General features: G+C 36.8%; 1 protein-coding gene across 1 annotated transcript; it reads left to right on the top strand.

Moving 5' to 3' along the window:
* The first annotated feature begins 8,267 nt into the window (after window positions 1–8,267).
* LOC133527263 (putative odorant receptor 71a) lies at window positions 8,268–15,499 on the top strand. Its single transcript, XM_061864200.1, has 5 exons — window positions 8,268–8,472; window positions 9,937–10,033; window positions 12,524–12,634; window positions 14,102–14,263; window positions 15,091–15,499. Exons 1-5 carry the CDS (start codon window positions 8,270–8,272, stop codon window positions 15,154–15,156), a joined length of 639 nt encoding a protein of 212 aa, XP_061720184.1. The 5' UTR covers window positions 8,268–8,269; the 3' UTR covers window positions 15,157–15,499.
* Window positions 15,500–18,758: the final 3,259 nt, after the last annotated feature.

Genomic DNA, 18,758 nt, shown 5'->3' with positions numbered 1-18,758 from the left:
GGTCGTATTTGTAGGGAGATAGCGGGCTGAAAATAAAAAACGAAGGTTAAAAGAATCGCGACCGGTCTACGGTCACCGTCTCACAAATACAAAAAAAGAAAATAAAAAAATTATATTTAATTTCAATAAGAAAAAAAATTTAAATCCAGGATTCTTTACCTTAATTCGGGCGCCAATTTGCAGTAAAACAAGAACTTTTGCAGATTACGTATAATTTTTAAAACATTTTTTTCAAAAAAAATCAAAGTTTGTTTTCAGCCTGTATAAAAAATTAAAATTTACAAAATTTATAAAATCACTTTAAAATAGTAGAACTAAAAGTCTGCCTTCCGCATAAGGGGAAAGGTGGGGTAAAACTGCAAGGAAAATAAAAAAATACGGCTGAAAATTTAGAGAAAAAATGAATTAATGTGATGAATAATTATGGACTATGAGGGTTGATATGATGGCGCATGATACCTAAATTTTTAACCGGTTAATTAAACAGCCCAACAAAAGAGGCTTTTAGAATTTTTAGGAAAATTTAGTATGGCGGATCACAGAACTTTAGCAAATGGATAAATTAAAAATATAACACAAAAATACACAAGAAATAATTAGAACTAGATAATACTGTTAAAATTTAAAAACAAAAAAAAATTCAGTGGAAACAGGGTAAAGGGGATGAATGTGGCACACGCCAAGGTACCGGCAGCTGGATTCAGGTTTACTCGTGTAGAATGGATGGCGCACAAGTTGGCGACTTTAAACAAGCCGACGAGGTAAGCCTTACTCGCTTTCTGGCGAGCACGTATGGCAGCACACCGGGCGATAACGATGAGATTTCTTCACTTCACCACTGCTTAGCGCCGACCTGCGCACGGCTTTGGAGACCTGTCGCTTCCTGGCTAGCGCGTATGGCAACAGACCGGGCGATAACGATGAGGTTTCTTCACTTCACCACTGCTTAGCGCCGACCTGCGCACGGCTTTGGATACCAACTGTTTATGAGAGGCCTCTCCTCTTCGAACGCCGATTTACGCGCGCCTTTGGTAGTCAACTGTTACCAGGAGTTTCTCCACCCGTGGATTTATGCGCACTTAAAAAGACTTCGTGTTAACTATTAAACTGGCTATAAATTGCAAAACTGGTTTAAAACGACCCGGGAACACAAACGACTTCTCCACTCCAAATTCACCAAACCATCTCCCGAAAAACAACTTCAATCTTCTCTTTTTCGAATATTCCATAAAAATTTAAATTCAAAATAAGCGCAAATAAGCACTTAATTTATTAGAAACGGCCAGGAATTATACGAAAAAAGGTCGGCGCTTTCTTTTTCTTTTTTTTGCTAAAAGCGCCATCTAACCATCAACGCCTGAATTATGAAACTGCATAGAGAGACAACAGAAAGAGAACTGAGCCAGCTGACAACTAGAAGAAGAAGTTTAAAAATAAACCGACAGATGTTGATTATGTAGCAATTTTGCTACAATATGTATATAAGTTTGGCAATGAACACCAAAGAATACCCCGTTTACTAGTTAGTAAGCCAAATAGCAGCTGATTGGATAGAGCCTCTACAGGCGGCGTCCGTTCCCGGAATCCGCAGCAGCAATAAAGTGGTGCGCAATAAATAACTGATACAACGCGGGCAAGTGGCCTGCAGCTTGCCGGCTCGTGCAACCCGTGTGGGGTGGAGAAGGCATACTTGAGTATATTCCGAAGTTGTCTTAAAATCTTCTTTGAACAGTTTTGTGCCTTGGTTTTTGGCTTATACGTCTGTGAGTGATTACTACACTTTATAAAGCAAAGTCCCCCGCCGCTCGCGAGTATGTTTGCGATAAACTTAAAAATCTACTGAACGGATTTTTTTTGCGGGTTGGTAAATAGAGTGGTTCTTGAGGACGGTTTAGGTGTATAATTTTTTTTGTATAGTCCATGCGTAGCTGAGACTGGTCGCTTGTTAACTAATAAAATTCTCATACCGAAGCTGTGGTTGTTTAATATTGAACTTGTTTCACATTTTTCTTTACACACGTAGATTTTTTTTATACTACGACGACGGTGGCAAACAAGTATACGGCCTGCCTGATGGTAAGCAGTCACCGCAGCCTATGGATGCCTGCAACTCCAGAGGTGTTACATGCGCGTTGCCGACCCTTTAAAAATCTGTACAATTCTTTTTTGAAGAACCTCATACTGTAGACCCTCGGTAAAATCTCGGAAGGGAGCTCATTCCACAGCCGGAGCGTCCGCGGGAGGAAATTCCTCTTGAACCGCACAGTACGCGACCATTTTTAGGTTCTAAGGTGTGAGGATGAAGATTTTATGATTTTGCGATCTGGTTAGTTACTAATCAGTACACAGTGCTTCTCTTACACTCCCAATATAAAAGACAGCGAGCGAATTTAACTACTGTCAGCCCTTATAGGAAAACAAGAGCGTATAGCTTGGCAATAAACGCACAAGAATACCCCGTTTACCAGTTAGCAAGCCAAATAACAGCAGAATTAAATTAGTTTAATAGAAAATATTTTTTTTAATGTATTATCTGAGTATTAAAACCGTACAACCTTTGTTACAAAAATCCAAATACAAGTTTATAACGGGGTCCCAAAAAACGAATCGATTGATACCTCACTCGTGAATTTCAATTCAGTTATTTCGAAGCTTATGTTTCAAATATTTATATGAAGGTACATATACAGGGTGAAATTTTAACCACCGTTCATACTCTATGTAATAGCTTTATAGGTCATACTGAACAACTTTCACTATGGCACCAATGCCGAAAACGCGAAAAAAAATTTGGCTTTTTCATAAATGCCGGCTGATGTGTTGCCGCTGATTTCTATGGGACAGCCAAAATTTTTTCGTGATTTAGTTAGTGGAAAACGTTTTGTCCTGAAATGGAATTTCATAGAAAAATTACCGTTATTTCGTTAGATTCAAAAAGCTATTCTTCCTTCTTAGGAAAGCAAAGGAAATTTTTTAATTTTTATATTGAATTTTTACACGTTTCGATCATGTGTTTGTGTATAATAAAGAGTTTACTACTACCAGTGTTGTCACATCTACCAACTTTTGGGTAAATCTACCTATTTTACCTGCGTTCTACCTATCTACCTCCCAAGGCCTGAGATCTACCTATTTATCAAAATGGTACAATTCTCAATACATATGACGGAACATTACTTAATTTCTACCGAATTTAGATTCGATGTAATGAAAACTTGCCAAAGAAACAAATTATACAAGCAGATTCATTACTACAAACAATGGAAATCCTCATTTTTGTTTCGATTTCTTTAATAAACACGTGTACTGACATCACAATATTAAATACTAATAAATAATTTGAAAAAAAAATTATACACATTTTTAATCATAAAAATGTACTTGCTATTGAGTGGTACATCTACCTGTTTTTCGTTTTAAAACCACCCATTTCTACCTATTTTTGCACCCTGTTCTACCACTTCGGCAAAATTGTATGTGACAACACTGACTACTAGTAATGCTTAAACCTTAAAAGGTTAGAATTAGCTATGAAAATGATAATCCTTCCTCTTGGCTCAGCTTAGTTAAATATTAGCAGCATCATCCAAATAATTCGTCGCTCCTTGGTAAAGGGAGTCTGGCCACTCGCCAGGCGAAGCTGCGGCGGACGACACAAATTGTGGACAACCTAATATCAGTAATATCGTTCACGACTCATTTCAATAATATTAAACCTTACAACAATTAAATATTCTATTTATTGACAATAACAATATACATAATGGATATATACAAATGATTACTATAACTAGCTTATATCTAAAATATTATTATTATTCTCATCTTTTTCTTTGAGATTCGATTTGTCGAGTCTTTTAAACAACTTGTTGTATAATGCTATGATAATATTTTATGTAGCTTTTCCAGACGGCAGTTTTAATTATTATTTAACAAGCAAACGTCTGCGAACGATGCTATTAACCTTAGAATCAATTTAAAAGTGGAAAAATTACTATCTTAGGAGAGAGATGACTCACAGCCACTGGGTCGATACTCCAGCGCTCTGCCAACTGAGCCACCAAGACCTCATTCACAGTCAGCGAATTTTTCCGGCATATGGATCTAGAGGACCCTAGCGACATCTACCGTAAGAGCGTTACACTTCTTAAACGGCTACCGGTAATAATTTTATGAAAAATCATATAATTGTATGTACCCAGTGGTTTATAAATAAGAGTATGTACCTACCTACATGCAGTACAATATCAAATATGTACTCGTATAAGTATTATCAATAACGGACGGAAACTGCGTTTTTTGAAGTTTGACTTAAATGAAAAACCTTAAAAAATATCACTATCATCATCATATTATCAGCCTTTTATCGCCCACTGCTGAGCATCTCTTCCAGTACGCAACTTATCCCAGTCCTGAGCCAATCTCATCCAGAAGTGATCCGCAATCTTCCGAATGTCTTCTACCCAACGAGCCAATGGACGCCAGACACTCCTTTCGTCTGAAAGCGGCCACCATTCCGTTAACATTTTGGCCTACAGGCTATCACTCTGCCTGGCAACATGTCCCGCTCCATTCTAATTTGGTAATGACGTGTCCGACGTCTTGCACCTTGGTGACGACGATCTTGAAGTTTGATGCCGAGTATGGCGCGCTCCATGGCTCTCTGTGCCACTCGAATTTTATGCATTCCCCTTGATGAGCGTCCATTACTCGACACCGTAGGTCATGGTGGGTAGGACAAAATGGTTAACGAGGCGAGTTTTCAGGCATTGTGAAATGTTAACAGGTTTGAGAATGTTTGTGAATGAGCTGGATCCTCCTGGAGAAAATATGGATTGATATAAGTAGTAAGATAATATAATTCACAGACGAAACACAAAGACGACATTTTAAGTCTTCCAATGCGCTGGCTATTTACAGTCTGTATCAAAAGTAATGGATGAGGCTACCTATCCGTCTAAAGTATCTACCATATTCTGATAACTTAAAAAAAAAGAGATTTCTCTGTATATAAAATAATTGTGTCAGGTAATCACCTTTGAACGCGAACTGTGTAGATAATATATCTATATTTTTAAAAGTATTCCATTTATTGGTTCATCCGCGGCTACTCGTATTGATGCTGAATTAACGCTTGTTTAAATTCTTTGTAAAAATTACAAAATAAAAAGCCGACTGTTGTAATTACAAAACCAACTTGCATGTAAGGAATTACGAACATTTAAATGTGTTAAACAATTACGGCTAAATTGGAGGTAATATTAAATAACAAACAAGGTGTTATTTTTGTGTCATTAGTGTTTGAAAAACTTTAACGCTTATTGTGTCATTTCGGCCACTTAGTGTGGGTAAAACTTTTCTACAAATTACTTCGACAATGAAACCATACTGCTGTTTGATGACAGATTTTATAACGGGTTCTGTTCTGGGAATATTGTAGGTAGATTATCCAGTTTTGGCAAGACTCGGAACCGGTTTAAAAAAAAGCGGTAAATACCGATTTATTTCGGTTTTACGCAAACATTTTAAGAACTTTATTGTAATATAAATAAACCGGAAATTTGATTAGCGACGAGGCGGCCAGCCGGCCTGGTGGTGTGCCACATAGGAACAAACTGGTTTTTATTATTCTAAACCGGTTAATCTGACAAGAACTTTATGGAAATGCTCTCCTAAAAACCGGTTTAAAAATTACGAACTTACGAACGAAACCGAAATTGTAAGGTTTTGCGCCAAGTACATGACAACGGTTTGAAAATTTAACCTTATTTTGGACACTGGAATAACCAATAATGGCCATCCTGTTTGACGCTTCTATGGTCACGTCTGAAAATATCGATACAAAAAAGTGCTAAAAATATGTATACACGACTTTATTGCCCATATATGGCACATTTTTAGTACCGATATTTTCAGACGTGACTGTACATATTAGTACCTATGAATTAAGATTGAAGGTGCCAACTTATAAGGTAATATTGAGCTCAGGTTTATTTCAATTAAGGTAACGTTAGTTTTTAGACTTCAGTACCTATATTAACCGTTAAGGGACCGAATTTTACCATCATTGGTCCGTGCATCTCTCGTTCTTATATAGCCACGTGTTGATAACCAAAGTTTCTCAGAAAATGTATGGTACTTATTACGAAACATTGTTCATAAACCTGGTTTATAAACAAAAATGTTTAAAGTGAATACGTGGCTTAATAAAATACGTGGCGTAATATGAATACGAGCCAGCTGCGCCACGGCTATTGATATGTTAATATCAATAATAAGTGTTTAAAGTTTTAATGCTGCTCTGTATCAAGTGATTTTCAAACAGGAGGTAATTTCCCGTTGTTTCCGCTGCAGATTTTTCAACCACTAAATTATATATTATATAATATGCCTAAACTTAATTTATTAAATTACAATACAGTATCTTAATAATTGCAGATCTTTCCCATAAAGTTTTTTTAAAATATTTGGGTACAGTCTTACACGGATCGACCTAGTCCTAAATTAAGCAAAGCTTGTACTATAGATACTAGGCGACACTGGTATATGTACGTATACAGACAAATACATACTTATATACATAGAAAATACCCATGACTCAAAAACAAATATCCGTGTTCATCACACAAATAAATGCCCTTAGATTCGAACCCGAGACCATCGGCACAAGGCCAGACCGGACGATTTTAACGTTATAAAGGTACATAATATTATTACTTTACCGATCTCTAAAAGAAAAACCAATATCACCATTGAATTTACTTAGGTACTAAGTATCCTATTATTAAACAACTTCATAATGTTTCAAAATTAAGCCAATTTACACCTACGGCTGTTAGTTTACTTATACTTGTTCTTGAAAGAGAAAGCTTGTCTGTCGCGGAAGAACTTAACCATTAAAAATGAAAAACTATTTCATTTTGAAAAATTTATGCAGAAAAATTTACTTAGTAGGAGCGGGCGATTTTTGGTTTGAGGAGGGCGAAATAAGTAAAGGCAAAAGTTTGCGATACCAACTTCTGTGCTTCGTATTATTTTCTGTTTATATTTTTATGACTGTATTGGAAATTATTGGGGTGTTCTTCGGAGACATGCCTAAAGATGAAAGGAGTGATTGTACAACGTTCGCTGTGAGCCATACCATAGTTCTGGGCAAGATGTTTTCAGTCATCCTGAATAGAAAGCGCGTCAAGGAATTAAACAGAAAATTGGTTGAGATTTGCGCAAATCATGAAGATGAACATCGAGTGACTGAAAATTATAGAATTATGAAAATTAATGTGTGGGCATTCGCGGTGTCTGTTTATGGTTCATTTGTTTTCTTTATTTTTGAAGGCATTCGGAAGATGATGTCAGGTATTTATAATAATTTAAGTATATTAGTATACCTATAAGGCTACTTGCTGTAATTAGTTTGCACATCCAGCTCTACCGGTACTACTAATGTTAAGCTAAAGACATCAGATATTTACGTGTTGCGGGTGTTTTTGTCATATCAGTCTGAACAAATGTGTCCAGTGGACAAATTTACAATGTACATATGGTAGGAATGAGACACAGATGTTTCTGCGGACAGATCTGTACCTAGACTTATATCGATCGGGATATTGACACTGATTACCTTTTGTATTGTTTTGAGCACCCGATATTGCGACGCATTTACATGCATCTTGTCCACGGGTAACTGGAGTTGGTGTTAAAGTTGTGTAGACCGCGCTCGGTCTACACTCATTCGTGCAACAAACAATACCGATTGATAAAAGTGTAGTGAAACTAACCGTGAATCGTTCAAAACTGTCATCTGTGGCTATTCAATGCCACCTCTGTACATACAAGCACGAGTTTATCTATTACCTAAGGAAAACTATTTTTGTACTTTGCAATGGGACCAATTTATCAATACCCCTTTGTATTTGTATTAGGTCATCATGATTATCTGAGGCATTACAGCCACGGGTGGGTCTTAGCCTGGTCAAGCAAATCTCTCCAGTTCGATCTATTCATGGCTTTCCTTCTCCAACTTGTAACTCCTAAGGTCCTGATATCTTCGTATACACCGTCCAACCATCTGAGCTTGGGCCTGCCTTTACCTTTGCGGTTCTCCGGTCGGCCATCTAGAAGGCGTTTGTATTAGGTATCTACTAATAATGTACATGTTTTTCCAGGATCCCACTTCATAACGATTGTGACATATTGGCCATTTTACGAAGATAATTCTATAATTGCTGTTTCCTTTAGATTCTTCACAACATTAGTGTTGGCCGTTATGATGGCCACCATGATATGCATTGACTCCTTCGCTATGATCATTCTGATTATGTACAAGTATAAATTTATCACATTGAGATATTATTTCGAAGGCTTAAAGGAACGGTTTGATAGAAATAACTATACAGGAAATGAGGAATATGCTACAGAACTACTACACGCTGGATTTATTGAAGGAATCGTGATGCATAGTAATCTTACAAGGTATTATACTTATTTAATTGCTTATATACCATCAGCCGTAAAAGTGCGTAGTAACTTTATCAATGAGTTCACTCATAATTTCTCCATGCAATTTCGCAGCTCACTGTACCTAAGTCATGTCTGGATTTAAGAACGAAATATCATTCAAAATATTTGAGTACCGGAGGGCCTACCGCGAACAATGAAGTTTGCAAATTGCGGGCATCTATCTCTTTTACACTAATTTAGACGTTATTGTATTAGATGCTCGCAATTTGCGAACTTCAGTGTTCGCGGTTAAATATATCTTTTTCGACGATGGAAAGTATCGTGAAGAAACTTGCAAAGAAACTCAAAGGTGTTGGAAAAGTACTAAGAGAGAAATGGGACGCATGTGAGTAAAAAGCTTTCGGGGAAACTGGAGTTTTTTCTGTGGACCGTACGAAAGTAAACGATTTGGGTACATTTACTGAGGCTCTAATCATACCGCCCTTAAGAAGTAACAGGTCTATAAGGGTTCTGCTAGAGATGCAGTAGTTAAAATACATTTATTTTATGATGTACATAGGAGAATTGCATAATCTTAATTCATATAAAAAGTTCTTGAACCATATGAACGTACTTAAGTTTAGTTGAAAAACTCATTTGAAAAATATAGAAAACATACAAACCAATTAAAAACTTCATACTTAAAAAAAAACAGTTTTAATAAAATCGGTCAAGAGGATGTTGGGCTGTGCTAGGTGTAGGGTTGCGTAGTTTCCCGACCGTTAAAATATACTGTCTTGATCTGGGGCTATTAGTAAATATCATGTTCATAGCATGCAAAAGTGAGTACCTTCGCTATACTTTGTACGTGTTTTTATTAAGAAGGGAAGACTTTTTGCAATAGCTCAAAAACAGCTTTACTGATCATGTTTGCTTTAGTTTACATTGAATGTCTTTGTTAAGCTCTAGTTTCACGATTTTGTTCATATTTTCTGGATTGTTCAAAGTTAGAGGGCGGGGGATTTTTTTTCTATCCGAGCAATTATTTCTGAAAATATTCACTTTATAAAAAAAAACTTCTTTTTGTTTTGAAAGACCTATCCGACGATAACCCAGACTTTATTATAAAAATTTGTTTATTTACTGTTTGCCTTTGTTGCCCAATAGGTAAACATGTATGAATGTGATCTTAACTTGGTAGTTTTTTAACCTGTCATGGCTGCCATATAAATATACAATGTTGTGTGCTAACTTGCGTTATTTACTTGATGAAGAATCCATTAGCAATCTTTGAAACCACCAAACATGACTCCACAGACCTTTCGCCAGAAATCCGAATAAGTCATGATCTTTTTAGCGCACATAGTTTCGCGCTCCAAGTGGACTGTTTATCATGTAGCCAGTTTTCAGCCACATCTCACCATCTCATGGTTGAAGGGAAAAAATCATCCCCAGTTTACGTGTAGTATCTAATAATTTTATTATGTTTGTTATAAGGTTATCAAAAGACATCGACCGGTCCGTGGGCACGGTGCTGGCGCTCCAAGTGTGCCTTAGCTCGGGTTCCGCCGTGTCGTTGCTGCTACAGTTGGCTGTAAGTTTCAATGAAATAGATACTAATCCAGTAACTTTATACATTAGCGTTTGCGTCAAATCCGTAAGTACTAATTTTTTGCAGACTTGTTTATGATGTTGGCCGAATGAATAATCCAAGGTTGAGACCCCGAGTGCCGAACGCAACTTTGTCAAAAATCGAAAATTTACTTTTGGCAGTGTTAAGCACTGGGACATTATTATATACTTACATTTTTGTAGTAATATTGTACATGACGGAATTTACCAGCGCAACTGCGATTTCAGGCAACCAGCTCAGTTATGGGCTTAAATAAATATCATACACGCTTAAGCTAAATTGCATGCACTTAGTGAAGTACCGCTAGGAATTTCCCCTTCCGGGAAACAAATATTTCTCGAATATTCCACTGAGTGTGAAGTAGAAGGAATATATATTACGTTTTTTTTTTTTCAGTAATGATTACCAAGATGTAACATGCACCAGTCTGTAATCGTTTTTACGATAAATCACCAAAAAAACGTACCGTGTGTTTGGAAAGTATAACTATGGATTTTTCCATTTAGGCTTCAAATTGTTTAAATAAGCAAATAATTGAGATAAAGTTTCCAATAGTATCCAGAACTTACTAAAAAATATGTAAAAATTATCGGTAACATTGGGAATTATTTTGGACTTAAGTAAGGACTTAAGATGCTGTTCGGATTCAAACTAGGCAGTATTGCTGCGGCAATGCACGGCAGTAATGTTGCGCTGTAATACTGTTACAGTAATAAAAAAAAACTTCTGTTTTTTCCTAATCAAAACCCGATACCGAATATGCACTTAAACTGATCCCCAATATTTTTGTTACATATTAGTGTTATATGTGATTTGTTTCCTATTCATTACCGAACATTTACTAGAAAATTGCACATCTTGGGAAAATTCTCGGTAACTGCACATCACTACCGTGCACTTCAATATATGTTATTCAGCAACGTAAAAGGAAATAAAGCAATACGATAATACTGTGAAATGCAGAATGGATATACATATCATAATTAACGATGTGACGTCTAAAAGTCTCCAAAATTGCGAAATTATCACTTGAAAATTTTCGGAATATTTATTATTTAGGTAAATATATATTGTGATAGAGAGTAGAGGGTGATTGAACAGAATTTCGGGACATATAGTGAGCCCAAAGTGTCAATGAATTTAAGAATCTTATTACAAATGTCAGTTGACAGTTTGTATCTTATACATATCAGTTTGTATCTTAGGTTGTCTGGAAGAGATCGCTTTTTAGCGATAAGACCGCCTGTTGTTTACCTCTTCTTTATGTGTTGTATTATTTGTACTGTTTCTGTATTGAGGTGTGCAATAAAGTATATTTGTATTGTATTGTATAACATTACATTTTTTTTAATCTAAAAGTCACATACACAATTTTTAAACACACACAAGTAAATTATTAAAAACTAAAGAAAACAAACCTTAAAATAAAATAAAAAACTTAATAATATAACTAATTATACGCTTAGCCTAAAATAACCCCCCCTGCATTGCACCTGGCCCAAAGGTCCCCATAATGCCTGCAGCATTCCCCCGCTGAACTGCTATGGAGACCTGTTGGACCAAGTACGACCCAGAACGAGGATCACCACCCCTGTCCCGCAAACGCCGGCCTAATATTTAAGAATAAATTAGACAAGCAAAATGCAAATTCTACTGAAAACTTAGTTAAGATGTCTCTGGATACACGCATTATCAGTTACCCCAAATGCCTGCCTTACAAGTAAAAAAAATCTTACCTATAAGAATAATAGGAATCGAAATTATCCAATTTCTGAATTGAAAGTTTCCTTTGTCTCCTGTGAATTTTCCATAACTTGCACTTCTGTAAAAACAAAATAAGTTAAACAACTACTCATATATTGTTATATCTTCTTATGTCTTCATAAAACTATAGATAAATATTAGTTGCCTCTTGAATATTAGGGAAAAAATAAATATATATTTTTGTTCAGCGATTCTTTTTTCCCAATTTAATACGATGTCGATATCTTAAGGTCCACCACCACACCAGATGCATGTGCGCAGACGTGCACGTAATACCAACATTCTACAAGTATTATATAGATCCTTATGAGATACGGCGCACTGCTTGCGTGACGTGTGCATGCATGGCTCCAACAATTTGTAACAAGTCCAACAAGTGCACGTTTGCGCACACGCAGCCAGTGCACTGAGAACCTATCGCGAACCACATTCAACGTATTGCCTCTTTGTCGCACTTTTAAATTCGTACGTAAGTGTGACAGGGATGGAACACGTCGAACGTGATTCGGGGTAGGCCCTCTGGAGCGGGCGGTGTTTTGAACTTTAGTGGCGATTTCATTACATATATTGTTATAGGAACGTCAACATTGCATATCTCCTATTTTGCATGTATCTCGGCAAGAGTATTTATTTGACTATTTAAGTTATTAGTTTATACGTTGTATACAATGAATGCTTATTTTTCAGCTTTCAAAGGATTTGACTGTAGCCGCCCAGTTAAAAATAATTATGTTTGTGATAGCAGTATTCTTTCTACTCGCTCTTTTCCTTTGCAATGCTGGTGAAATAACGTATCAGGTAAGCTTTAATTTTAGGTATTTTCAAACACAAACGGTTGCTATTAGTTGTGCTTGCATACAACATAAATAGGTCAAATATGGTGTTCTTTGAACAAAAGACTTCCTTTGGCAGAATTAATGTTTGTGTTCTATATATTTAAGAAGTGGAATCACCCAGATTGTTGATGCAGGAGGGGGGTTAATAATTGTTTAAGTTTAGGTTCTAAGTCAAGTTTGGTGTCATTTTCATCTAAATCAAATACGTAGATTACATCTAAATCGGTTCAGTGGTTATTGATACCCCATAGAAACTTCCACTTTCAAGATATAATTTTTGGGATATAAACTATCCTATCTGCTTCCCCGGATCTCCTTATCTCTTTACCAAATTTCATCTTAATCGGTTTATCAATAACCACTGATTCCCCATACAAACTTTCACCTCCTTTTTCACACCCTTAAGGGATGATTTTTGGGAAGGTAAACTATGGTATGTTCTTCCCCGGGGCTCAAAATATCTCTATACTAAATTTTAACTAAATTGGTTCAGCAGTTTAAGCATGAAAAGGAACCTAAGTAAAGTCTTTTTTTTTTTTTTTTTACTGCTATTGTTATCGTGGTATATTAAGCGGTAGTGGCCGAGTAGATATGACGCCCGACTTTCAATCCGGAGGTCGCGGGTTCAAATCCTGGCTCATACCAATAAGTTTTTCGGAACTTATGTACTAAATATCATTTGATAATTACCACTAGCTTATCGGTGAAGGGAAACATCGTGCGGAAACGTGCATACATCTGCGAAGAAATTCAAAGGTGTAGGTGAAGTCCCCAATCCGCATTGACCTAGCGTGGGGACTATAGCCCGAGCCCTCTCGCACATGAGAGGAGGCCTGTGCCCAGCAGTGGGACGTATATAGGCTGAATTATTATTATATTAATATTATGGTGTCCATATGATAGGTACCATGATGAATTCTGCATCCCCGGTTTATACAAAACCGTTACCAAACTTGGCCTAGTATCTTAAATGATATAGATATCAAGATAAATTTGAAAGACCTCCCGCTTCTCTCAAAGTTTACATCAAAAATCTTGATTCATCAATCCTGCCAAAGGAAATCTTTTGTTCACAAAACGCCGTATTTCATGAGATAAAAGTACGACTATATCGGGAAAAAATTGAGTTTTTTTTTATTAACCTATTATTAGATTTTTGGAACTATTAATAAACAAAATGGAATGATTAATTGATAGGTACATTTTAATTTCACGAATAAAAGTTATATTGGGATTACTTAAAACTGCAGCAGTAGATTTAACCTAGAATTAAGGAAACGCATTCACGAAAAATACACCTAAAAAAAAATCTACTCATATAACAAATATTGTCTTTCATTTTTTGAATTGCCTATTATGATTTTCTACTATGCACGTTATTTTTTACTTTAGCTAACTTCCCTTAGGTAATTAATTCAAATATTCTCAGGCATCTCTACTGTCCGACTCTATGTTCTACTGCGGCTGGGACGCTAGCTCCATGCGACGCGACCTACGCCGACTCGTGTTGTTTTCCTGCGCGGCGGCACAGCGACCAATCGTCATGAAGGCATTTAATATGCTGGAGCTCACTTATGGAACTTTTATACAGGTTAACTAGCTAAATTAGCTTGAGATTGACTTTAGAGACTGGAATGACAACTTTGTGGCAGTTATATTTAAGGTTCACCTTTGATTAACTCAATCTATTGCGAGTGACATTTCGAAGCAAGGCGACCTACGCTGAGTCATGCTATTATCAGCGACCAATCGTCTTGAAGGCCTTCAATATGCTAGAGCTCACTTATGGCACCATGAACAGTGGTTAGCAAATTAGCTTAAGATTGACTTTAGAGATTAAAATGAAAATTTTGTGGCAGTTATATTTAAATAAATAAATAAAATAAATAATAATAAATAAATATTATAGGACATTATTACACAAATTGACTAAGTCCCACAGTAAGTAATATTTAAGGTTCAAATTTGATTAACTCAATCTATTGCGAATGACATTTCGATGCGACGCGACCTACGTCGACACTAGTGCTATGATAAGCGACCAATCATCTTGAATGCTTTTATATGCTACAGTTTACTTAAGACACTTAAGTCTAGTAGTAGTAATACATAAGTTAGTGTCCTACAATAAATAATATAGGATATGTATTCGCCCTACTACACATAACAGCCGTGCCAGCTGTAGAAAACTCGTCTGTTATCCATTTAATTCATTTACTGTATTTTCGGGCAAAAAAACAAATTCAAACTGGTTTCCAAATTACTGTTCTTAGGGAATGTAAACCAGTTTTCAATTGTATGAAACTTCGGTTAGTATTAGTAACCGGTTTTTACATATAATCAAAAACCGGTTTACATTCCCTAGCTGTTATGCGTGGTAGGACAAATGTTTATCTAATGTATTTTTTTAAATTTCAGGTTGTAAGAGGCACATATTCGGTGTTCGCCCTAATTTCCGCTCAAAACGAGTCATTGGGCCAATAAATAGGACCTTTAACACCACAGCAGCTTGACTCGCACTTAGAGTGTGTAGGTATTTTTAGTAAATAAAATTGAAAAACTTGCTCTCCCCACAAAGCATAACAGTGGTAAGAGTTATACAAACGCATTTTTTTTTTTTAATAAATATTATAGGACATTATTACACAAATTGACTAAGTCCCACAGTAAGCTCAATAAGGCTTGTGTTGAGGGTACTTAGACAACGATATATATAATATATAAATATTTATAAATACTTAAATACATAGAAAACACCCATGACTCAGGAACAAATATCCATGCTCATCACACAAATACATGCCCTTACCAGGATTTGAACCCGGGACCATCAGCTTCGTAGGCAGGGTCACTACCCACTATAGGCCAAACCGATCGTCAGTTTGAATTTAGAATTTCTCGCTTGAGAATTGAATAGCTTTTCCTGACTGTTATTGTTGTGTGGTGAGACAGATAAATAACTGCCCAGGCCGATTTATATCGTTGTCGATTTTATTTCGTTAGATGTCTATAAAATTTGGTAGGAGCTCTTCAACTCCTCTTTCTAGATGGAATAAATAAGAAATCACAATGTTCCATTAAAATATTGCACCGTTGAGTTACGAAAATTCCATACGCGAGATTGCGTCAAGCCCCACTCCCACAGTACCTAAGCTCAATAAGGCTTGTGTTGTGAGTGTATAGACATCGATATATATACATTGTATACATTTTTATAAATACTTAAATACATACAAAACCTGACCATGACCTAGGAACAAATATTCGAGCTCATCATGCACACGAATAAATGCCCTTACCAGGATTTGAGCCCGGCTTCATTAATAAGAAAGATAATATCATAATTATTATCAAATCGTGTGGGCAATTGACATTGATTTTTTATTGTTGCGTTACGTTTGCATTTTTTGTTCCAGTAACGACAGAGCCTCATACCGCCGCTTACTTCAGGCGAATACTATACCTAAAATGTCACATATATTCAAGGAAATCTACAATATCACAAAATAGAAAAGGAACACAACGTGGCTTTATATTTTCATTTACTAATAACCTAGTTTTAACAAAGCGTGTGTTGCCCGTGCATTTTTCTAAAAACTCCTTTTTGTCGACTCATTTCTGTGAAACTGATAGGATCACATTTCGGAGTATCCACATTGTTGATTTGCTATCCTACTGTTTCTTACGAAATGTTATATTAATAATGGTTACTTACTACTTACTTACTTACTCCGTTGGCTCAGCGACCCAAAATGAGACTTGGCCTCCGACACAAGACAGCGCCACTTTTCTCGGTCCTGTGCGACCTCTCGCCAATTGTCGACTCGAAGCTCGCGCAGATCCGCCTCCACCATGTCGCTCCAGCGATACCTAGGGCGTCCGATAGGACGTCCTCCTGCTAGGCGACCCAGGTACGCTCTTTTTACGTTCCGATCTTCGTCCATTCTCTCAAGGTGGCCCAACCAACGGGGTCTGTGTGTGAGTGTGCGGGTGGGTGTGTATATTAATAATGGTTGGGTTATTAATTTCGTTACTGTATTTACTATCAGCTTTACTTTTTATTGCAGAAACAAACTGTTGTAATGATAAATGGAATTTATCAAAATATTTGCTATCGGAAATGGGATAAGTAATAAACTATTTGAAATTTCTGGTTGATTCATTCATTCTTTTAAAATTAAATGGCTTCAGTCCAGTGGGACAATTTCGCCAGTGTCAAGGTATTAGGAGCTTTAAATACAACTAAAATTGTACGGTTAGTACAAGACAGTGAACAGTGATTTTATCAGCTCTTGTAAAGTGATAGCTGGACTTTACAAGTAGCACGTGGACTACCGGCCCTTGATTCCAAAATGGTGGTCGAGTAGGTACTGCATACTATCACATTAGTTTACTGAATAATAAGCTATCGTTATTACACTTAAAACAATATCAATGAGCAAAAACATAGGAATTAATCAGGAGGCGCAAATATCAAGATGGCGCTCGAATCTGAAGTCAATATCTGATTTAGAGCAACCAACATTAAACACGTATATTGATGGTATTCGGATGGTATATGCAGCTCCCTGTTTCACCACACTGACAAATGTCGGGTGATAATTCGACATATGTCAATCGACAGGTAACAAGTTCATAGAAAAGATGTGACATATGTCGCGGACTAATGTGTGGTGAAACAGAGGTTTTCTAAGTTTTGTTTATTTATGAGACAACACAAAATGACAATATATCTATAGTAAAACTTAAATAAAAATGAAATAAACTAATTATTAAAACTAAACTACCTGTATTATACAAATTTAAAATGAACTTATAATAAGAAGATCGCCCCAGGTCGCTATCATGTGTTATGGTGCCCTGAGGACTGGCAGCCTTTCTCTTCCAGCAGTCCTCTGGCAGGTTACCTCTTTGGATGGTCAGACTTAGTCTCTGGCCGAAGTAGCTGACAGCCCTCTGGTCACCAGCGGCATCCACAAGGCGCTGGGAAATATCTTTGGGTTTTCGCACTGGGCCCCCACGGACCCAGAGTTCAACGCCAAACGGCGTAAATATGTAGCTCTCGCTGAGAACAACGGCGACCGCAGCCCAACGTTTCTAAGTTGATATATTTGTAGATATGTCGGTAATTCTTGACATGAGATGAGAGCTGTGTCGGGCTTGCGTGACAAATGTCATGTATTGCGATTAGGCGGCCCCAACATTGGTTAAAGATCTACACTATGAGCTATGTCCCGCTTACACACCGGAGAGGAGAATGTATAAAATTGTTCTTGACATATGTCGCACTTGTCGAGTTGGTGAAATAGGGGCAGTGCTCGCATCATTCCCGCAGCAGTAATGCTGCAACGGTAACGTATATATTGCAGTTGCCATTTGAATGTCACCTTATAACACCAAGAAGCCGAATGCACATCGTGCGTCACGCCTAATTAATATTATTAATAAAAACTTGTAAAATTTTACAACCTGTAGACCATTCTATGTCAGTTATTCTTTGTCATAGATGCAAACTGTCCGTGTTAGTACAATTTGCATCTATGACAAAGATATATCACAAAGAATTTGATCTTGCCACCTACATGAGTTAAAAAATAAACAAATATCACAGTAGGTGCCCAACCAGTATTAAACACAACATAAAGTATTCCAATGTGACAACAGTTTACTTAAATTGTCGTTTTTGTATTCAACATTATTCTGGCTACGCAATACTTGCGGGCGAGGTAAGATTAAAGTTCCGCCCTTGATATATTAGGTGCGTTGCGTCGCACATTCGCTATTCGGGTCCGGTCTAGTATTATTCTCCTTTCTGCGATGTTATTTTTACGGCATGCCGAGCGCACTGTTCGCAACAGGCCGAACAATAAAAGTATCGCTGTCATGTATACTGAAAAAACCGGCCAAGAGCATGTCGGGCCACGCTCAGTGTAGGGTTCCGTAGTTACTCTTCCGTCACAATAAGCTAAACTGGAGCTTAAAGTATAGTAAATTGTTAACCAAGGGATGAAACGGTACCTTTCACCCGAGTTAAACAAATAGGCAAATTTGCATAATCAGTACCTAATTAAAGTAAGTCTTTTTAC

The sequence above is a fragment of the Cydia pomonella genome, chromosome 17 (assembly GCF_033807575.1).
Source record: "Cydia pomonella isolate Wapato2018A chromosome 17, ilCydPomo1, whole genome shotgun sequence".
Classification (NCBI taxonomy): Eukaryota; Metazoa; Arthropoda; class Insecta; order Lepidoptera; family Tortricidae; genus Cydia; species Cydia pomonella.
The sequence above is the reverse complement of the archived record's forward strand: the minus strand, read 5'-3'. Positions and strand labels throughout refer to the sequence as shown.